Genomic DNA, 23,770 nt, shown 5'->3' with positions numbered 1-23,770 from the left:
TAACTATATAAAAAGAAAAAAGAAGGAAAGAAAGAACCAAGAAAAGTGTGCTACAGAAAGGGAGTGCTGGATTATGGTAGTTTAATTCCAGCAAGACTTAAAAGATGTAACAAGGTCCAGAAGGTAAGCTTTGAGAGGAAAATGAGAGGATAGTGGTGTAAAAGAAAAGGAAATTATTGAAGATTATTGTTGGGAATGGCTAACCAACAGGGTTAGTTAGCAGCTGATGGGCCCAAGTCCTTGTATCTGAATGAAGAGGCAATCAGTGTTTGAAATTTCAGACTGACAAATTCAAAACTTTGGTTTTGAAACTATAGGCTGTAAAAAAAGAAAGAATGCTACATAAATTACCCAGAAATTAACAATCATTTTCTTCTTGCCTTAGGGCAGGGTTGGGAACCTGTGGCCCTCCAAATGTTTCACTATAACTCCTATCATTCTTTGCTATTGGCCATGCGGGCTGGGGCTGGTCCAAAAACTTCTGGAGGGCCACAGGTTCCCCATTTCTGCCTTAAAGGCAGCAAATCTAACATTTAGTCTTGCAACTATTCTTGGGGACATATATTTTTCCAGAGATCTCTGCAGGCTGTACTCAAAATTTTAACCCCTGAAAGTCTAATAATATGATACAGGGCCAAAATGCATTGCGCTACTCCAAGGAATAAAACTCTTTTTTTTTTTTTTTACATCCTGTGATTTGTCTCTCCTATTTACCATATGATTTTGGATGGTCCCATTTTGTCTGACTTCAGCAAGAGATCTAGACAACTAATTCCAAGTATTGGGGATGTTTCCTTCAAGTCCACTCTTACTATTTGACTTTGCGACAATCCATTTTAATGCAGACATCTGGACATAGGCCTTGCCCATGTAGTAAAAAATATGGTACCCAAGTTTCATCCCCATTTTCATTCCTCCATTCCCTGCACCAGGAAATCCCACAACCATAGACTTACACATTGCTTCCACAGCTGCAGGGCTTGTGTATTTCTGAAAACAGAGTTCTGCTTTGCTGTGCTTACTCTTCCCTCTCTAATATAGACCTTTCCTTTTTAATAGCACTCTATTTTCTCCCCAGGTTTCTCCAGTACCACCCACTCCCCCCACCCCAAACTCTCATTCCTCACTTCTTTCCTACATTACTGCAAACTTCCAGGGATAACCATGTTGCTATGCATTTATTTACACCATTCACACCGGATACAACAAACATTACACAATATTGATCTCCCCTTGGGCCTTGGGAGTCCTAATATTCATGGAGGTGATAAACCTGTGTCTGGACTGTACAATTTCAGACATCAGGTGGCGACCTGTGACTGAATGGTGTCCATATAGCAAAGAAAACCAGCATGTCAGTGAGAAGGGCTCTAGCCTAGCCTTCTCTCTGGGATGCTAGTTTTCTGCGTGGATTTGTTTTTAAATTTATGGATGAGTAAATCTTCCTACCAGCAGCCACTCAAAGGTATTCTTCTCCCTCCAACCCACTTCAATTCAATTCCTTCCACCAAACCTACCCTTTTCATGAAGACTTTGTGTCATTCTTCTAGTTCCCAACTGCAACTAAGCCTGTAACTAAGTACATTTAACATGAATAGTCACCTATTCATTCCATTTACACCTGGCCTCCACTTTCCTCTATTCCTGTTTCCCCTGTGTTGAATTTCAGATTGTAAGCTATTTGGGGAAGGTATGCAAAACAAACCTTGTAACGTGCCATGCAAGACAAACAATGCCATCCTGTGAACCCCCCACCTGCGGTCTGAAGAGATGCAACTCTTCAATGAAAGTTTACTACTTCAATGAAAACTAGGCCATCAATTAGGTCCAAAACATTAAAACTTATTTTTAGTTTTGCTTATCGTTTTTCAAGTAGCGTAGCTAATCTTAATGAAGTACTGTGTCAATACATGTAATAGTTCTAAAACTTGTACATCTGCACACTTATCCTCTCAGTGGATAAGTGCCCTGTACATAAGGAACTCCTAATCTTCAGTGACTCATCAGTGTCCTCAATAGGGAAAGGACAGAGAAATGTCAATGAATTTAATTTTTAGTGTGTATGAGCCTCTAGCCTTTAGGAAGAAGTCGATGATTAAAAAAAAATCCCCCTATCATTACTCTAGTACCCTCCTACGTTCCTTGTTTTTGAGTCAGGTTTTAGATGCCTTATCTCAGAGTTTAAAATTATAAAATCCCAAGCAGAGGTGTAGCACTTTCTTAATAAGTATGATGATGAACTGATATGTTTATAATAAATACATATAATTAAGCAAGTGGAGTGTAGTAAAAAGCAAACAGAATAAGTCTGTCAATTGCAAAAGAGATCAAAATCAACACAGTGTTCAGAACCTGATTACAGTACTTTATGACATTTTGGTCTTAAGCACATATATATATATACAAACAAGAAGTTGAAGAAAGAAAGAAAAATATTTCATGTCAGAAATGAGTCGAGTCTCTTGTCTTCAAAAGCACACAGTGCTTAATATCCACTTTAAGATGATTAGACACTATTAAAAGGATCTTGAGTGATTTACAACTGCTCTTCAAAAATGCAAGAGAAGAAATGAATCAGTTTGGAATCTGCTAAGTATTATAAAACCAGACAATAAAAACTTTCACAAAAAATGCATGTTACAGAATGTTATAGTACACTGAAATAGTAAGAGATTCATTAATTTAAAAATATTTACAATTACTCTTCCGAAAAAGAAGAGTATATGCATATGCTGTGATTCTTGCTGAGTGCATACAATGTTGAACATGGTTTTGCTCACAAAATTCAATATTATAAGAATTTCACCTTTTTTCTTTTAAGTAAAGAGCAGGTTTCTTGTACTTATGGCTATGCCCATATGCTTGAAAAAGAGTGTAGGCAATGCTTGTTGAAATCTCAAAAACCAAAATGGCAATTTAATCAGCTTTCCAGTGTTTGGAAGTATGGTTTCAGTGCCTTGCTTAACTCTTTTGCTCACTCAGTGACGGATTTTTTTTTTTAAAAAAAGTATCCCAAACAGTATAAACTGCAGGATTACACATTTTTAGTCTGAAGGATTCTACTTTTCATAGTTCAGAATTTGGAATATATACACAGCCCTGATTATGGCCAGCCAACAGCAATGCTTTTGATTGTTCTGATTACTACAGAGGACATACTGAAATCTCCTATTCAGAACTGTAGCAGTAAGACAATCCTTGTAATAATAATGTAGTTGATAAGATTACTGTGGGTCAGCTGTAGGCAATAGAGGGTTATGAAATTATGTGCTTGGGGAGGGCCATACAAATGGCTCTTCACAGCTTCTTTATTGTGGGATGGCAACCCAATATCTGTCATTTTTAAAGGAGTTGAGCCAATATATTAGTCTCCATAACATTTCACGACAGTGGAAGGGAACCACTGGTAAAAAGGATTTCCTCTCCCTCCTGCAGCCCCCTCCCAAATCTTTTGGAGGGTTGGGGGGACCCTCTGGAACAGATTTAGGAGTGGGAGGGACTGCAGGGTGTTTTTACACAATGTGATGGATGAAAAGGGTCTCTATTGCAGAACAAATCAGTGATTTTAACCAACACTCATGGACCTGATATACTAGAAAAGCTTTGCCTGCTACAGTCTTGCACATAAGGCCTTCATTTTTATTCCCGAGTTCAGGGCATGATAGCTTCTGTTTATTTAACAGTGGATAACAGGCTGCACTGGAGACTATATAAATGAAAATGAGGCCTCCATAGACCTTTGACTACAGTCTCAAAGAGTGTATCTACACTACCAACTTATATAAAAATTCCATGTCATGGTTTCTCACAAGGAATTCTGCAAATTGTTGTTTGGTGATGGTGCTGAGAATTCTCTGTTAGATTTCTAGGCTACCTCTCTCACAAAACTACAGCTCTTTGGGGAATGGGAATAATTATTAGTCTCTGGTTTAGATATACCTAATATGAGTGGATTATGAATTATGTGACTTGTCGTGTGACTTGTCATTAATATCCAGTTTGTACCACTACCAAAGTGTTTAGCTTTAAGCATACTGCAGGTGAGAGCATGAGGGCAGCACACATGGGGGTTAAATTGTGAGGTGTTTTCGTTTTTTTACCCTCACAATAAAACTGTGAAGGAGATTAAGCTATGAGATGGCTTGGCTGATGGCCATCTAATGGACTTTATAGTGGAGTGGGATTTATAGTTGAGTTGCATTTCCCATTTTTTAAGCCCAACACTCTGTTCACTGTTTGAATATCACACCATTCTTCATTAGGGGAACTGATGTCAGATAGTTCTGCCAGCAGTACTAGAAGTGAGTTTTTATGTTCTGATAACAGGGATGTGATAGTGACGGTCATCTTCAGTAAGAAGGGATACTTCCTGCCAGTCCCTCCAATCCTCCTCCACATACCTTTCTTGAAAATCTCCGGAATTAAATTTACACAATCTGTAAACTATTATTTTTACTTCAAGAGAATACCCAAGGAGAAACATTTCAACCTGTGAAGGAGAAAGGAGAAAAATCACATACTTGAGAAAAATATGTAAAAGAAATACACTGATAAACCATTCAAATTAAGATTGTTTGCATGAGAACATGACATTGGTTCTGAATCACATCAGCACTTAAACATTTAACGGTAATCGACATTTAAAGGCAGTGAAGAAATTTACCAAATAAAACTGGGACCTGGGAAAATAATTACCAGTATTTTTGTTTTGTTTTGTTTACTTAGAATTAAGTTCTAAGTGGTTGGATTCCTGCATTGCGCAGGGGATTGGACTCAATGGCCTTGTAGGCCCCTTCCAACTCTGCTATTCTATGATTCTAAGTTCCTCTGAATTCAGTGGGGCTTATTCCCAGATAAGTGGGCATAGGATTGTGGGCAACCAGACACACACAAGACACCCACTGTACTGGTAGAAGGATGGGTCAAGGTGTTGCAATTGAAAGTACTTTATGAAAACTGTCCCTCCTCTCGATATACTAAATACACCTTAAATTGAAATTTAATAATCATTTCATAAATTGAATAATGTATAATAGCAAAATGCTAGCAAACGTAAGGAAGGAACTACTGTGGAAGCAGCTCCATTAGAGATGCAGTTAAAAACCTGTGCTAAAACCATTTTGAGCTTTTCTAGAAAAATCTAAATAACTCTTAAGCTGTCCACATGAGTGGGCCTGAAGGAAGAAATCACCATATCTGGAGTAGAATTCCTCAGAAACTGAAGTGTTAATTCTTTTTATAGAAAAGCAAGTTGCTAGTGCAGTATGGATATATGAAAGTACACAAAGTGCGCAAGAAGTGTACAAAGTGTAGGCACATTGTTTTAACTGTTTTAATAGTTTTACTGCTTTTAAATTATCATTTTAACTTGGGTTTATGGTTTAATTTGCTTTTAGCTGTGTATATTTACTGTTTTTATACTGTATGCTTTTATCTGTATGCCGCCCTGAGATCTTACTGATATAGGGCCGGATATAAATGTTTTAAATAAATAAATAGAAGAAAACTCAAAATATCAGAGAAGTAGCCGAATAAGATTTCCAGCGATCAGATGATGGGGCTTTAATGTCCTGCATAGCTCTTATCCTGCCCCCATGACTAGTAGAAACAAAAAGCATGCAAAATAAGCAGAAGTGGTGTCCAGATTTCCTCTTGGCAAATAATTCATTTTTTATTTTTATTTTTGCTTTTACTGCAGCCAGTCCTAGTCCTCAAGTTTGTTTTATTGATATGGACAAAGCATACATCAATTCCATGAATATATCCACACACTGCAGCACCTTTAAGTTTTTCTGAAATGTCACAGAACCTTTGCATTTTGTTTTGTAGCCACATATTTACCTGGTCAAGACCTCTTCTGTCCCCTATGGAATTCAGATGATTCATCATGTAACTTAAGGGGTCCAAGGAGGTATCGCACCTAAAAAGGTGGTTAAAAAATCTGGGAATGTGCTCCTGCTTGCTGTTCATGCAGTCATAGGCTTCTATGACTTGGTAGAGCATGATGAACTTTATGGCCTCATACAGCTTGTGTTCGATACTTTCGTCAGTAAAAAGGGCATTGCACAGCTTCCCTCTTTCATACTGGTCTTTAATAACACTGATTTCCATCCACTGCAATGTATGGAACAATAACAAGTTAGCTCTTGAGGTTGATGCTAGAAACGAAACAGTTAATACGAGGGAGTAGTTTTATTTTGGGCCAAAGTATATTTGTGTGTCAATTAAGTACACTTGCATATCACCAAACCCACCCACCCTCATTTCTCTCTCTGCCTTTTTGAGATACGGAAGGAAAAGTTCACTCTATATTGCAGGAGCACACCAGAACCAAAATATCTTTCAAAACCAAAAGTATGCTTTTAACAGGCTTATTAGTTCAAATTTTCCCTCTGCAATTAATAGAGTCCCCACTGCCACCTTCCCATGCATACAGATTAGTCGACAAGATTTTTATTTAACTGTTCTACTGATTATGCTAATTAAAGTTATGGCCACTCACCTGATTTTTTAAAGTTTCAATGCATTTTCGTAATTTCCCTAATGTGTTGGAGCCTGTGTACTGTTCTGGTCCAAAGCTATATTGCTGGATCCAGTTACAACCTTGTGAATAGAGAAGTTTCTCAGGGAGCTGAAATAGAAGAAAGCACAACTGGAGCTTCAGTGGAGGAGTTCAATAGGAAATTAGGATTTTAAACAATGAAAATCTCAGAGAATATATGTCTCATTAGATAAAACCTAGAAGCATGGGAAGAGGAAAAATGACTCACCCCATGCTTCTTTCTTGATGCTTAACATAAAAACGATGCAGGATCAGACCAAGGGTCCATCTAGTCCAGCATTCTGTTCATATAGTGACCAACCAATTGTCAACTGGAAAACCACAGCCAGGACACCAGTGCAACAGCACCCTCCTGTCCATGTTCCCCAGCAACTGGTGTACATAGGCATACTGTCTCTGATACTGAAGGTAGCATATAGTGAATCAGGGCTAGTAGCCATTGATAGCCTTCTCCTCCAGGAATTTGCTCCTCCCTTTTAAAGCCATCCAAATTGGTGGCCATCACTATGTCTTGCAATAGTGAATTTTGTAGTTTAACTATGTGTTGTGTGAAGAAGTATTTCCTTTTAGCTGTCCTGAATCTCCCACCAATCAGCTTCATGGGATGATATTATGAGAGAGGGAGAAAAATGTCTCCCGATCCATAATCTCCACACTATGCATAATTCTGTACACCTCTATCAAGTCTTTTCTTACTCTCCTTTTTTCTCAGCTAAACAATCCCTGGTGTTGTAACATTCCCTCATAGGGAAGTTGCTCAAGACCCGTCATTATTTCAGTTTGCTTTTTCCAGCTCTATAATATCTTCTTTTAGGTGTGGTGACCAGAACTGTACACTGTATTCTAAGTAAGGTCACATCAAAGACTTGTATAAAGAGTTTGCCTTTTTTTAAAGCAGCCGCACACTGCTTCTTTCAAACAACCATAGCGGATCTTGTTTCCAAATCAAAGTATATATATATATCCACCTCTTTTGGAAATATGGGCAAGTTGGGTGTGTTAGCCGAATTGTGTCTACCTTCAACACCTGTCTCCACTTTTACTGTGTTGCCATTTTAAAAGAACGCAAGCACAATATTTTGAGAATAAAATACATCAGAAAACCATTAAACGTGTACACTATTTGTTTCAGGGCATACCTTTAGGACATCTGTTGCCTTTGTCCACGATGGAGGAGGAAGACCTTGGCTGAATATCTGGAACAACACAGCTCTCAGCACACAGTAGTTATCTCCCCTGACTTGCCGTACATATTTCACATGGTGTCTCCAAAACAGCTCTTCATAAGCCTTAAAATAAAAGAGAGGGAACAGAAGGAGGAGGACACAATTAACAGGGACAGTACTTCCTGAATTTTGGATAGGAACAAATAATTAGCTGGAGCAGTTGTTCAAGGTCCATTCTGAAGATCATCATCATAGGCTACCAAAGGGAATCCCTGTTAGAGGCACATGCCATAAGAGGTAAGGCCTGTTTATCTTGGAACTCCAAGGGCTACATTAGAAATGGCTCCAAATCAAATCTGAATGTCAAAAAAATCTAGAAATTGTTCCTGAGGAAACAGCTTTGCTGAAATTTTTCTGTACTTGGAGTTCTAAGGTTGTCTGCTTCTATACAACAGTGAATAGTTGAAGGCCACCCTCTGTTCTGGGCGGGGGAGGCCAAACAACCCCAGCTGGAGTCGGACAGCTGCTTCCTTTGGGGAGTAGCCCCTGGGTTATGGACATTAGACCTGGAAGAGACACAAAGAGTTTCTAGACTTTTGAGAGAGTCTTGGTGATGATGTTAGAGGAGAGAGAAGTTCAAGCAGTAGAAGGCAGCCCTTTGATTAGCATCATAAAAGGCAATATATTTACGAAGACAGCCTGGTTTTTTAGTCCTTCTGCTTAATTATGTTCAAAAACACCTCCACACAATTAACTCCACATGACATTCATGCTGAGTTTTTCAGCTCAGAGATGTAACAGAGCCAAAACAATTCCAGGTCAATGTGCACTAAATGCAATGAAACAAACCAAGTATTATAATTATTCCCTATAATAGTGAATGAAGCCAGTGAATGGCAACAGCACTGTAGCCAAACTGGGGCTATGGAAAAACAAGAAGGAGAATCCTGGGGCGGGAGGGAAGCCCAGGGTTAGCAGAAATAAAAAAAAATGTTTAAGAAAAAAAGAACTAAGAACAAACAAACAACCCACCTAACCAACCCAATGGAGGCCTGAGCATGCTCAGTGGCCACAGAATGCTGAGTATCTGTGGATGGGACAGGGACAAAACTGAGCTGGCGGGGGGGGGGGGGGAAACGGAATGGACTGTCCTGACTTTGCTGGCTGGCACACTGAATAGAACCATTCCACACGACAACGGTTAATTGTAGGTCCCACTTGTTTTTCTACCCATACTGACGCCTCTCAGATATATGCATTATCAGATCAATAAACTTTTGTAATCTGCTAGAAATATGGGTGAGAACTGACTAAGAGTAAATAGATAATAAAATCTTTCAATTCAGGCCATTTTATGATCAAGCACACCTTATTTATTTAACTATTTCAACAACTGGGTACAGATGATTCTAGGCACAAAACACCTTGTTAGTTCTCAGTTGTTATCTGCCTCTTTTCCCTTATGTTCTGTCTCCTTCATAGCAATATGATTTATTTATTTATTTATTGCACTTATATACCGCTCCCATAGCCAGGGCTCTCTGGGCGGTTTACAGAAATTCTAAAATTAAGATAAAAACGAGTATACAAAATTTAAAATTCTAAAACACAACATACACACATAAAGCATTAAAAACCGTTAAAAAAACTAAACATGTGGGTGATTAAGATGTGCCGCCATATGCCTGGGCAAAGAGGAAAGTCTTAACCTGGCGCGGGAAAGATAGCAGCGTTGGTGCCAGGCGAGCCTCATCAGGGAGATCATTCCATAGTCTGGGGGCCACCACCGAAAAGGCCCTGTTCCTTGTTGCCACACTCCGAGCCTCTCTCGGAGTAGGCACCCGGAGGAGGACCTTAGATGTTGAACGTAATGACCGGGTATATTCACGTCGGGAGAGGCGTTCCATCAGGTATTGTGGTCCCAAGCTGCGTAAGGCTTTATAGGTCAAAACCAGCACCTTGAATTGGGCTCGGAAACATACAGGCAGCCAGTGCAAACAGACCAGAGCAGGTGTTATATGGTCAAACCTGGTTCCCGAAATCAATCTGGCCGCTGCATTTTGCACAAGCTGCAGCTTCCGAACCGTCTTCAAAGGCAGCCCTACGTAGAGTGCATTGCAGTAATCTAACTTGGAGGTTGCCAGAGCATGGACAACTGAAGCCAGGTTATCCCTATCTAGATAGGGGCGTAGCTGGGCCACCAACCGGAGTTTGTAGAAGGCACTCCGTGCCACTGAGGTTACCTGAGCCTCAAGTGACAATGATGATAAATGGAAACTAGCTACATTTTTAAAAAGTACATTGAAGGGCCATATTAACATTGTCGTATTGATTACTCGGTCTGAATTAAATAGCACCTTTTCATGCAATTCAGCTTTTCACAACTTCTTTACATGCTACAAGTGAAGGCAAAACAATGTACAAGACAAAGCACTAGTAGAAAAAGAAACAGCAAACAACAAAAACTCTAGTAAAGCACTCTAAGGCCATCTTAAATTGGTGTTCTATTTTAATTATTGTATGCCTATATACTACTAAATGAAGTTGTGTGTTCAAGAGGCTTTGCCTCAGACATCACATTACAATCTATTTTGCATCTTTCTTCTCTTTGAAAATAGATTCAAGAGTTGAAAATATGCTGGAACTTCAAATTATGTTCTAAATGGACATACCAAATTTTGTTGCTGTATCTTATTGCTCAAGGCAGATGTTGCATTAGTGTTTTTCATTTTCTTGGCCCCTTTGAAAGCCTGCTGTGGAAAGGGTCGAGTTGGGCTTTGAGTTGGAAACAGTGACCTAGCTGTGGCAAGTCCGGGGCTCTGATGCCCCCTGTTCCGTCAAGAGTGAGGGGAAAGGATTGAAAGCTTCCCCTTTTGACTAAATCATATTCCAGTTATGTTCGACCTTAAGAAACGGGTTTAATTCTCTAACTCTGGTTCATTAATTTAAGGATCTGAAACCACAGTTTGATCCTGATTTCCTTGAACTAACCAGAGTTTGTATAAACCACAATTTCCTGAGTTCAAACATAATAATAATAATAAAAATTACCTTTTATTCAAAACTGAAAGTGGAAGTTTTCGATCCTCACCTTCTTTATATGGAGGAGAGGATTGGGGGAGGGAGGAAACACATTGGCCTGAGGCTTCTTCTTATAAAACTCAGCCATAATTTAACATTACATCTGAAGCAGGGCACAGTGACTCACGCAGAATATGCACACTGTGCAGAGGAGAGTTCCTGCACAACCGTTGTGTTACGCGTTGTGTGTGGGGCTCTGTGGAGTTTTCTGTTGCGTTGAGTTGACTTTTCCCACTGGCTACAGAGTTCCCTGGCAAGAGTGGTGAAAGGAGTGAGTGCCACTCTAGTAGAGCCGCTGGGATTGGTTTTTTTTTTTTTTTTTTCAGCAATGGCTGATGGGATGCCATTGGGAGGACGGGGAGGAGAGAGGGCAGAGGAACTGTCAATCAAACATTGAGATGGCTTTTCCCAACTCCACAGTCACATAACAGTGGAGTTAGAACATGTGGGGAGTGCCTCCTAAAAAATCAACCATTGAGTGGAGTTTTCACACTGCGTTTCCTAATGTGTTGTCTGAACTGAGCTTGTGTCTTGAACTCTAATATTTCAGTCTTCGAGGGAGGTATTGACTTATAATGTGTTTTGAATATTCCTTCCTGCTTTGAAAATGGTACAGGGGTCAAGCTACCATTTTAATTTGGAATACAGAATTATGTTTTGTATGAGTACCAATTTTGATTTTGAAATCTTCCTGTTGAGATATTGTGTTTTAAACAAAAACACCCTCCCAATGAGAGTGCCAAACACAATGTTGCTTGGACAGCTACACACAATGACCACAGGTTTATGCTTAATAGCTTACCTCTCTCTTTCTTATCCTTACCTTTTTCATCTGTCTGGCTTGCTCTGTTTCTCCTTTCCATTCTTTTGCACAGTAGCCAAGCAGATCAACTTCACCCAAAACACTTTGGTTATCTAAATCAAGCGCAAATCTTAATTAATAAAATGTATCTGTTTCATATTATGGAAATTTAAGAACACACACACACAACCACAAATTTTACTTGTGAATTTTCTCTGCAGGTATCTGCTCCACCTGAAAGCAAACAACGAGAAAAATAGACGTGAAAGCCTGCAGCAAGTAAGATTTAAACAACAAGTAAGATTTAAACAATTTTTATATGCTTGTTAGCATTTCTGAACCTCCTGGTTTATGTATTCATGCAATACATAAACTAATATCGTTCACTACCACAAGATGTAATAAATGGCACTAGTTTAGTATTAGACAAATTCAAGGAATGTATCAATAACTCTCAGTTATGAAAGATAAATGGAATCTCCAGGTAGAGAGGCAGTAATTCCCTCTATTTCTCATGTTTAGGCTGTGAGTGCCATTGCTTTATGTAGTGAAAACAGCACCCACCACTCACAAGAGAGAGGAATTAGAAAGTTTAAGGGAACTCTGAGGTTTGCAGAAGTTCAACCTCCACTCCCAGCAAAAAGAGCCCAATACGGTCTGAGCATGCTCAGTGGCCGTGGAACACGTGCTGACTTTTGGGAAGGGTGGGGTGGAACAGAAAATCAAGGGGGTGAGGGAATGAAATGGAATTGTTGGAACCCTGAACATGGAGCACTCCACACTGCAACATTTTCTTGAAGGTCCCATTTCTATCTTTGAAAACCAAACCCTGGAGCTAAAACTGCAGATGAAGGTGTGGCGTTACACCCCACAAGTCAGTTCCCTAATGTATGTCTAGGATTTGTAAGTCTATTGTGTTTAGAATGTTGACCTCAGTGGGTGGAGATTGAATATCTTAGGAGTGGGGAGGAAGATATATAAGGGAATGACTGAGGTGATAGAGGGGTGTTTTTAAAGTACTTTGGTTTGAGGGAGAATTAGAGGATCAGGGTAAAGAGGGTTGTCTTTTGAGTGTAGGGTGCAGATAGTCAGTTGGTATATATTAAACAATCCTGATAATAAAGAAAGTTCAAGAGTGAAGGTGTGAGAGAAAGGAAAGCATGTATGAGAAGAGAGAAAGGATTGGATGAGAGGTTTTATTATGAAACAAAGTTTGTGAACATTGAAATAATTTTTATTCAGTTCGTTTTACTACCACAAAAATCCCACGTCTCTCCTCGGCGTTTATAATTTGCAGTTATATACGTATAATACCCGTTCTGACATTAATTCACCATGAGCACATATAATTCACAACGCATTATTTTATTCCTGAAATTATTCCTGTTTAACCCCTTTCTCCACATAGTTTGTAGAGGATTAGTTTGTCCCTCACCTCAGGCTCATAAAGTGGTGGCGCTTAGCTTGAGCAGGAAGTGTCCGCGGACAGGCCTGTTGTAAGGAGTCTATGTCATAGCAGAAGGCTATTACTTTTATACTTTGATTGCAAGCTTCCAGAGGCATTTGCCTGGCTGCTGTTGGACACAGAATCCTAGACAAGAATGCTAGTCTTGGTCTCATCCAGCAAGGTAATTATTAAGTTCTAATGCAAATTACCCCAGCCCAGTTAAAACATACCTTTTTAACAGATGAGCTATATATGTATATAGTTGCCTGCAATACCACATTGCAGTAGCAAGAAGAGTCATGGTTAATGGAAACTGTCCCTTTATAGCTTGTAACATGTAAGAGAAGCAGTGGCTGACAATTCTGATCCAAGACAGTACTTCATTCTATCCTAAAACACAGAAAGGAACAAATACATCTCAGCAATGTACGTTTTTTTTAGAAGAGATGGTGTATTACTTTCTCATCACTTTGATCAAGGTATAATAGTATCCATCATACCCATTTCAGAGTCACCTCTGAGGTATACCTCACTTCTTCCGAGCAAGAATACAACAACACTTATTATAATGGCTTGAGTATCGTATCCAAATGTGGAGAAAATCAGGCAGTGAGGGAAGCTCAAGCAGTATTTACAGTTCAGGTACTCACTTTTTTAAGTCTTAAAAAAGTGAGAATTTGAGCAAAGGAATCCTGTTTTAAAATTTATTGCTGACAATTCATGCCAAAAAGTAAAAACAGGAAACACACACACACACACAACATTGAATGGAACCACAAACTGAATTTGGGTAGAAGTGCTGTTGTGGGAATAAAATGCATATTGTGCAACCTTTCTTTGGAAAAGAGAGCATTCAGTTCATGCTTCTTGCCAGAAGTGACTTATGAATGAGAGAAGCTTATGGGAATTGAGAAAAGAGCCAAAAACTTGTGCAGAGGTCAGGAAAAGATGGAACAACAACAGGATAAAGAGAAGACAATACTTGATAATATATCAGATAAAAGCCTGTGGCCACTACTGAGAGCTGAAGCAACTGCAAGAGGGCAATGGGTCAAAAGACTGGACGAGAAACGGCCTGCAAGCAATCTGTGATAAAGGTAGCAAGTCTATGTGCCAACGTTTGGGGCAAAGGGCTTCCTCAGTACGGCCTTCTCAATATCTCACATTCTAGGGGGCTTAATGAGCAGAAGTTGGCATTTAAGGTCAAACGCCAGCTTGGAGACAGTTAAGTGAAGAACTCTGGACGAAGTAGGCAGCCACTTAGTGATCTCTGGTGCCCTCTATCATTTGTGGGATAACCTGAAATCAGCAAGGAAACACATCATGATCCCCAAATGTGTCATTCTAGCCCTTGTCCTTCTCTGCCCTGAGACTGGTCTCAGCCAGACACCCTCGAACACTGTGGCCCCCCAGTGCTATATGTGGACACTAATGTGCTTGTAGACACCTCTCTTGGCACCTGCTAGGCTCCTGCCTCCTCCTGATACTTAAAAATATGTTAAGAATTACTTTTCTTTAAAAAAGAAAAGAAGAGTTTTAATGGTGAAGCTGGCATGCTTCAAAATGAACCAGCACCATCTTTATTTCCAAAAAAGCCTCTGGGCCCTTAAGGAATTCTTAGAAAATTAAATGGTGGGTGACTACAGCCTAGTGCATTGTTTTGAAGTATGCAGTCACCCAGGAAAAAAAGAAAAGGTAAGTTGGGGGGTGGTAAGAAGTTTCCTGGTGGGCTAGAAGGGGTGGTGGGGAATGATGAGTGGTGGCGTTTTGCCTGGATTTTTTAGGAGTGTGTGTGTGAGAGAGAGCATATTAGCGCTTCTCTCAGTACCACCAGTTTGTCTTTCTATTTTGTTGTGGGGGCAAATATGTGCTTTGGCATCTGAGGCACAATTTCCAACTCTGAATTGTACTCAGTTTCTTGGCTAAGTTACTTGCCTCTGAGCTTCATCAGTTTGCCTTCTGTGAAATGGATGTTCAAGCAGAAAACTATGGGTTCAAAAGAGTGGTTTTGTCTTTTGGAGCTCTGCTCTCCCCCTGCCTTGTATTTAGGTTCTTGAGCAAGTTACCTTTCTTTTAGCCTCACTGGGTTGCTTTCTGGGAAATGGGTTTTTTGTGGTGGGCCATGGCAGCCATTCCGTGAGAGTTCCCCTGACACGCCCAAATTTCCAAATGTGACCACTGCCCCCCTAAAGGTTGGGGACCCTGCTCTAACAGCCACATGGCTTAAGCAGTTTCCTTAGATTCCTGGGCTTCTTCTCAGCCAGTTGCTGCTGGTGACAACGCAAAATGTTAGGAAGTTATTAAAAGAAGTAAGATCTACATTTAGCTCTGGATTGGCGGAGGTAGATGCCAGCCATGATTAGAGAGAGAGAGAGAGAGAGAGATAGAAAGGAAACCCTCCCCAATGATTATTAATTTTGCAAATAGTAGCATCTGATACAGTTGTTGTAGACTGTAGTACAGTCATGGAGAGCCATAAATAAGCGAACACAAAAAACCACACCTTAAAAAAAGACTTTGAAGATTGCTTGTCAAGCAGCCGCCTAGAAAGCCGCCTTATACAGAGTCCAACCATTGGTCCATCTAGCTCAGTATAGTCTACAGTGAAGACTCTACACAAGAGTGCCTTCCAGATGTTTTGGACTACAACTCTCACAATCCCAATGGAGGGGCAGACCGACAGCTCCTTCTTCTTCCCCACTGAATGAAGATGTTAGCCCTGTGGGGGTGGGTGGGTTCTAACTGAAGCAGGCTCCGATGGTTGAATATCCCAAGTTCAGTCCTCAACATCTCTAACTAAAGGTTCTCAAGTAGCCGAGGCCGAGCACAAAATCTACCTAGGGTCTTGCAGAGCTACTGTGCTGCCAGGTGAGGCAACAAATGGCTTAGATAGGATAATTGTTATGGTTTCTTACATCATCATCATCATCATCATCATCATCATCATCTATACAATACTGAACTCATTTTTCCAACTTCTGGTCCTTATGTAGCCAAAATAGCACCACCCACGCATAAGATATCATCAAGCTTTGGGGAATCCCAAGCTTTGCAGAAGTACCAAAATAATAATAATTCTTATTTTATTTTTACAAAATAACCCTAAAGCAGGGTAGGAGTGAGAAGCCTGCCCCATGCTGGCTGGGGCATGTGAAAGTTGTTGTCCAAAATATCTGGAGAGCACCAGCTCGCCAAGCCCTACTCTACGTTGACTGGTAGTGGCTAGTTTCAGACAGGAGTCTCTCCTAACCCTACCTGGAGATGCCAGGGCTCGAACCTGGAACCTTCTGCATGAAAGGCATTTGGTCTTCCACTGAGCTATAGACTTTCCCATAGCTAAATCCTTCAGTTGACAAAGCTAAACCCATCAGCTAAATCTCAAACTGTATGTAACAGAGGTGGAGGCCGATGAATCAGATTTTTTTAAAAATGCCTTTCAAACAATATTTGCAAGGGGCAGGCTTGCAGAAGAGGCCTTATCTTTAAGTAGGGAAAAGCACAGCGTTGAAGTGCTTTAGTTACACCTCTTAAAAAGGGAGAGGCCTGAAAAGACATACCAAAGCCTGGACTTTGGAGCCTGGCATTTCAGAAAGGAGGAACAGAAACTACAGATGCGTATTTTGTCTGTGTGTGTTTGCATGCCACACCCACACGCTATCATTCATTCTGTGTGTGTTTTGGAAAGAAAGAAAGCATTTAAAAACCGTATTAACAATGCACATCTGTTTCACATCTGTGTCTTAGCATTCCACAGGCCTGCCCTTATTTATGCTCTTCTGTTCCAGGACTCAAACCTCAATATTTTGTTGCCAGAAAATTGCACTTCTCTCCCTCAGCAGCACATGACAAATCTAGTGCGAAGTGACAACTTCCTTTATTGTACCAATGCCATCTTGTTATCTTTAAATGTTTTTTTTTTAAGCGAACTCTCGCATTACATACCACCAGCATAAAAACAAAACTGTCAGAATCAAGGCAAGATTTTGTAGAAGCCCTTTGTGGGAGGGGATATAGCTTTGTGGTAGAGTTCAGAATATTATTTAGAGTATTTTTATCCTGCACCTCAGCCAAAAGGCTCTCGGAGCGGCTTACAATATATCAATAAAGAAGACAGTCCCTACCCTCAGGCTTACATTCTAAAAAAGACACGACACACAAGGAAAAGGGGATGGGGAGGGAAGAGGGAGAAAATAAAAAGAAATTAAGGAGACTGTTTAGGATGGTGGGAAGGCCCTGCTCCGTCCTCTCATCTCCCAATGGAGGGGCAGGCCGACAGCTCCTTCTTCTTCCACACAGAATGAAGATGTTAGCCCTGTGGGGGTGGGTGTGTTCCAACTGAAGCAGGCTCCGATGGTTGAATATCCCAAGTTCAGTCCTCAACATCTCTAACTAAAGGTTCTCAAGTAGCTGAGGTGGAGCACAACATTTACCTCTTGCAGAGCTACTGTGCTGCCAGGTGAGGCAGCAATGGCTTAAATAGGATAATTGATATGGTTTCTTATATCATCATCATCATCATCATCATCTATACAATACTGAACTCAATTTTCCAACTTCTGGTCCTTATGTAGCCAAAATGGCACCACCCATGCATAAGATATCATCAAGCTTTGGGGAATCCCAAGCTTTGCAGACATACCAAAATAATAATAATTCTTATTTTATTTTTACAAAATAACCCTAAAGCAGGGTAGGAGTGAGAAGCCAAACATAGCCCAATTATTCTTGTGCATGCTCAGTGGCCACAGATTGCTGGCTGACTGCTGAAGGGGAATGGGGAGAAGGAAAATGAAATATCCTGGAAGGTGGCATGGTTGGCTGGAACCCTGAATAGAAGCACCTCACACTGCAACACTGAGTTGAGGGCCCCTCTTATCTCTACCTATAAAACTGAAATATGGGTGCAGTATGTATGTCCAGAAATGTTTATCCACTTCAAGATGAGTTAGAAACTTGAAAGTTGGCACACTAGGTCTAGCTATACAACGTGTTTTAAGTATTTTTAAAGAATTTAATAAAACGCCTAGGCTTACGCCTACAACTCCCAGCATGCCTTGGGCGGAACTCCCAGCATGTCTTGGCTGGGAGTCCAGCCTTACTAGCCTTTGGCGCCCATTGTGAGTGCGCAGGTGTGTGGCTGTTGTGTGCCTTTCACAACCCAGACTCTTAAGGTCGGTCTCAAGCTGTCAACGCAATTCCACATAAAAGGAAGCAACCCACATAAATGGGCCATGTCCATTTGTGGTGCCTCCTACCTACCACCTGCCATGCGTGGTTTTAAAATCATAACTAGATACAACAGCATGATTTTGATTAGCTGAACTCTGAACATGCTCAAATGCACCCTGTATTGATATCGCTTTTTTCAGAATCTGGGGGAAGCATGTACATGGCCTTCACCCTTAAGAAAGAGGGAGCCAAGCAGGGAGGAAGGAGAAGCACTCTGCGCATGCCCAGAAACAAGCCCAACAAAGGGGGCAGGTGCCCAGGTTGGCCCCAGTCCTTCAGTACAGGCACCTGATGGAGCACTTTGTGGGCGAGAAGCATGGCCCAAGGCAGTCCCAGCTGGAGCTGGGTGTGTCCACTGACAGCCACTTACCTCCTCTCTTCAGTGATGCTACTTGAGCAGCACTGGCAATGAGAGGCGGGAATCACCTCTCAGAGGATGCAGGCACCTGAAGGCTTTGAAAGGCATGCTGGGAGGTGTAGTACTGGCATGTAGAGAGGCTGATGTTAAATAAAGCATGGGTTAGCAAACCAGGTCACTATCTCTCAATCTTAACTCAGCTCCCATGTTCCTGACCTCTCACTAATTGTCTTTGTTCTCCTTCTACCTGTCTTTCTCCAACTGCCACCCACCCCGCCCACCATTCCATTCTAGCCTTAGCTATCAGTCATTCCTCCATTCACTCTTCTGTTTCAATGGTATAGTCAGGCTTTTACATAAAAATCATAAACTTTATTCAGCATCTGTTTTGGAATGTTGTAGTTTAGTTACGTATAACGGGCTGGGGGGGAATGCAGCATAAAAAAACTCAGTTAAAAGGCCTTGGGAAATAATAATAAAAAAGAATTCAGTTGGCACTGGCAAGCTATTAATGCAGTCACTAGGCAACCCTGCCTGGGAAAAAGAAACCCATAAACAGGGTGCCACAACTAAGAAGGCCTGCTCTCCAGTTGTCTCCTACTACACCTCAGACAGTGTTCAAAGATTAACATGTTATTCAGGCACCTAGGCCTACAACTTCAGGCCTACAACTCACAGCATACCTTGGGAAACTTAATTTGTTTAAAAGTTAACTCACAGGCCTAGCACTGGCCTACTACTTTAAGATCATCACCTCACAGACATATCTTAGGGGGCCCAAGCATATCAGCTAGTATGTTCTAAATCTATTTCACCTTGGCAGAGTTGCATCTGAAAAATCTTACAGGAAAATCCAGAACCTAATTTTGATTTCTGTTTAACTTAATGTTTTCTCCATTCCACACTAATGTAGGAATGTTCTTCCAGTAGTATTTTTTTTAAAAATCCAGCCCCCAGCAAAGCTATACACTATGTCCCCAGTAAGCAATGCCTTATGCATTCTGTGTCTTTATGATTGGCTGGAGGCTTTCCAACAGCGTGAGCTCCTCTTTGCAGTACACATCCTTCCATATAATATATATAGGAAGCTTGAATAAGCATGGAGATTCCCTTCCACCCCCATCAGCAGCAACACTATCTCTTTGCATTAAAATATGCACAAGGACAGTGGTTCCCAAACTTTTTCAGGTAACTGCCCCCTTGGTTCCAGAAACTCATGCCCAGTGTTCCCTATCCTACACTATAAAAATCATTATTCAGATTAGCGGTTTTCAACAACCCACTAAGGAAGATAATAACAATAAAATTCAAAACAGTAACAATTGAATATTTATTCAAAATCCGAAGCACCCGCCGCAGGCTTGCTGAGGGAGGGAGGGAAAAGAGAGCGAACACCTCTGTTTTGCAGCCGGCGTGGCGGGGCACACCAAGCATGGTATGTCTCTTCATTAGCATTTTGGTGCTTTTGAAACATTTCAATTCACCGTTAAAAGGGCTTTTAAGAAAACGGTATTAATACATGTGTGGATTCTTCCCCTATATGGCTTGGGACCAAACTACCTTCTCCCATAAAAATGTCCCTGGGTTTTAAGACCTTCTGGAGAGGCGCTTCTCGGAAAAGACCACCTCAAGCGCCCCCCTGCCACCCCCTTGCGTCTTAACGCCCCCCTATGCAATCCCACCTCCCCAAGGGGGCAGTACCGCCCACTTTGGGAATCATTGCACTAGGACAATAGTCAACGTAATGGGGGCTTGCTGGACCATTGCACAAAGGAAAAGGTAACCGGGATTGGGTTTTACTGATTGTGTGGCAGTTTCATGTTATCCACTATCCAAAAGTATTTACTAGCAGTTCTTACATAAACAACACAACTTTGTATTGTACGTTGTTAATCCAGAACCGAACGACCCTTTGTTAGTTTCTCCACTTACAAATCACTGAAGTGGATCAGAGCCCCTTTTTCAGTCATAAGAATAGACTGAAAGCATAGGAAAGGACCATCTTTTAACTACCACTGTTAAATATACATAACATCTGTATAATGTTTTCAAAGCTTCAGAACACCCAATACACATAATTTTAGCAGTCTTGCTAGTGTTATTAGCCCCACATTGCTGATGTTGGTGGGCTGAGGCCGGGTCATAATGGTTTGCCTGCTCTCTTGGCAAGTTCAGGGTAGAGGTGAGATTTGGCATGGTTAGACATGTGAGAATCAAGGACTTCCATATGAAGTACAAGGCCTTTTGTATTCTCGTATGCAATCTTCTACAATTCCATAAGAGGACAGGAGACTTCAGGGTCACTCAGTATTGGTCCAATGTATCATTAGGAGGGCAGACTGGGAGCAATTCCTAGCAGAGTCAACAAGTCTCAAACAAAGGCAGGAGTGTTTGGAAAGTGGGCTGGATAGGGTTTCTCTGCTCTGTTACTGCCCCAACTAGGGGCAGTTTGCTATGCAAACTAAGGAGAATCCCTGAGAAGTTTTTCTTAAGGGGAGAAGGGGGAAAAGAGAGCAGAAAGGGGAGGAACTCTCCCATTCATGTGTGAGGGACAGCTGATATGCCTGGTTCACTCACTGAATCCCTAATGAGAAGGGGGATTTATTAAGAAACGTGGCAGCTGTCTTCCACCAAGGCACTTTGGGATACAATGACTAATCTTATATAAGAATATAGTAGTATAATAGTTTTTACTCAGGATCTACCTGACTGATTTTGTTCATTTTTGTTTTAAACTAAAGCTTGAGCAGTGTAGATGTGCAAAAGATTGTGAATGTTCAAGAAAGTTCAAAGCTTGAGGTTTAATAACCAAACAGTATGTTACCATGCCCAGGCCAGGAGCCTGAGTCAGTTGGAGGACTACAGTTCCCATGTAGTGCTGCGCAGGGGTTAAAACACAAAGTCAGGGATGGAGGGAAAGCCTTGGGCTTTGCAAGTCGAAGTGGCTATATTGGTGGCAAGAATGGTGGTGGAGGAGGAGAAGCAGGCCTAGGAAATCCAGCATTTAAAATGTGGGCTTGAGGCCTGAGGGGAAGAAGCAAATGTTGTTCAGTGGTGATAGGGGTGAGGAAGCAAGGGCCAAAAGTCTTCAGTTGTGATGAAGGAAAGTAACCTCCATACAGCTTCTGTAGGACTGACATAGCAGGAGTCAAGGAACAGTATGTTTTGCCCTCAGACTACTAGCGCCCATTGTGACATGGGCTTTACACTATTAACGAAGGGGTGCAGAAAGCAGCTTCAGCTGAGTTTTCTCCCCCCTTACCCCCAGGATCACCAACTCTTGAGATAAAAAATTCTGATATTGAGATGGAACCTGGGGGTGGAGCTCAGTGCTTTTGGCCAGGTCCTGCCAGATAGAGGAAACACAAACCTGGGCAAAAACTGTCTATTTACGTAAAGCGTGCCGCTTAGAAGAAAAGCTGAGGGGGAACCAGACTGCCCTCTTATTTTTCTGGCAACTGGCAAGACCAGTTTTTCTGGTTGTTTGGCAAATTCTACCCTACTACCATGAGCAAAACCTGAAAAATGTTGAGGCTCTGGGATTCCAAATCTAACAATGCTGGTGTGATTTGAACCAGCAGCCTCCTGATTTACAACTCCTTCTCTCGGGGCCAAACTAGAAGTGGTGGAAGATCTGTGAATAGGATCTTCTGTTCCCCCCACCACCACCCCTTTACTTTTCTTTTTATGTGTTAATGGCTACAAAGGGTCCCAATTTGGATGGGGATTGGGCATTGCAGGAGAGGTGTTAAGCTTCCCCTCTCACACCACTTTCTCATTGAAAATCACACCCCAAAGCTGCTATTTGCACTGGAGGGCAAAATATACAGGCACCCATTGACTGGGTTCATACAACATGACAATCCATATTCAAGGTTGAGTATGGGTTGTCATGGAATTGTGGGTTACTCTGTTGTGTGAACCCAGCCATGCTAACAAACCATGGCTTGTTAACCATGAACAATCCATGAAGAGAACCTATGGATTGTTGTTGGGTTGTGAACTGTGGGGTGTTCATCGTTAACAAACCATGTGGCTGGGTTCACACAACACAACAAACCAAAGTTCAGCAACAACCTGCCATTCAACTACAACCCACACAAGTTTGTGTTGTGTGAATCTTGTGTCTAGTGTCTCTCCGTCACTCTGCTTCTTTACCCTAACTGTGAGCACACAAAAGGATGCAAATGGCAATTGCTTTTATTTGCATTATACAGTCTTGCCTATTTGCATCCAAGGTCAGGGATACGAATACACAAGAACATATACGATCAAGCTGGTTATCCTGGGCGCTCTTTCATATACATGCTTTCTACTGTTCAGTTTCCTTCCCCCTCTCATCCCCACTCCAAGTCTGGCCTCTGTTCCACAAAACCTAAGAGGCACTTACACTGTCAAGACCAGGTGCTGTACTTCGTGACTGGCTTGCATGAGAACGATGGCTCTAGCCTGCGGCTTACTACATAGATAAACCCACATAGTCTTAATGCAAGTCTGGAAGGACATCTTGTTGCAGAAACGGATATTTTCATGCATGTGGAAGGAAGTTTGAGAAGTCTACGAATACCCACCCTCCTTCCCCGAGCACAGCCAAATGCACGCGCCCACGCCCCAATGGCGCAGCAGAGGCCGAAAGCCGCTTTGGGCCATAGATGAGCCCTGAGGAGTAATCAACCCGCATCAAGCGATCTTGCACAGCACGGGCTGGAATAAGACGCGAACCTACTGGGGGAAATTCAAGGAGCCTCCCAAGTGTTGCTTCCCACCTCGGACAGCAGGCGGCAAAAAGGGGAACCTAGCTGGGCGCCTCCGGGTTAAGGAGGAAGTCGGAAGGCAGAGCCACTGCCCTCAGTACCATCGCATTGCTTGCCCTTCCCTCCCGACGGCAGAAGGCTGGGCAGGGCGAAGACAGGCAAACGAGAAGCAGCCTTAGCTCTGCTTCTCTCCGGGGGATCAGCAACGCGCCTCCCTCGTTGCTGGGCTATTCCTTGGAACGTTTCCCTCCTGGCGCTTGGAGAGATCTGGCCCTTACCAGCTCCGCAGCGGACCCGATCCTCCCCCTGCCTTGCGAGCAGCGCGCTCTCACCTGCTGCTGCTGCTGCCGCCGGATGGGAGGCGGCTGCTT

General features: G+C 41.8%; 1 protein-coding gene across 1 annotated transcript; it reads right to left on the bottom strand.

Moving 5' to 3' along the window:
• Positions 1 to 2,349: 2,349 nt before the first annotated feature.
• On the bottom strand, positions 2,350 to 23,770 carry OTULINL (OTU deubiquitinase with linear linkage specificity like). The gene is made up of 8 exons (XM_063129741.1): positions 23,732 to 23,770; positions 13,289 to 13,443; positions 11,814 to 11,845; positions 11,633 to 11,724; positions 7,702 to 7,851; positions 6,503 to 6,631; positions 5,842 to 6,114; positions 2,350 to 4,489 (listed from the first exon to the last, which is right to left on the bottom strand). Exons 2-8 carry the CDS (start codon positions 13,393 to 13,395, stop codon positions 4,310 to 4,312), a joined length of 963 nt encoding a protein of 320 aa, XP_062985811.1. The 5' UTR covers positions 13,396 to 13,443; positions 23,732 to 23,770; the 3' UTR covers positions 2,350 to 4,309.

The sequence above is a fragment of the Elgaria multicarinata genome, chromosome 7, assembly GCF_023053635.1.
Source record: "Elgaria multicarinata webbii isolate HBS135686 ecotype San Diego chromosome 7, rElgMul1.1.pri, whole genome shotgun sequence".
In the NCBI taxonomy this organism is placed as follows: Eukaryota; Metazoa; Chordata; class Lepidosauria; order Squamata; family Anguidae; genus Elgaria; species Elgaria multicarinata.
This window is presented reverse-complemented; position numbering and strand designations above follow the sequence as displayed.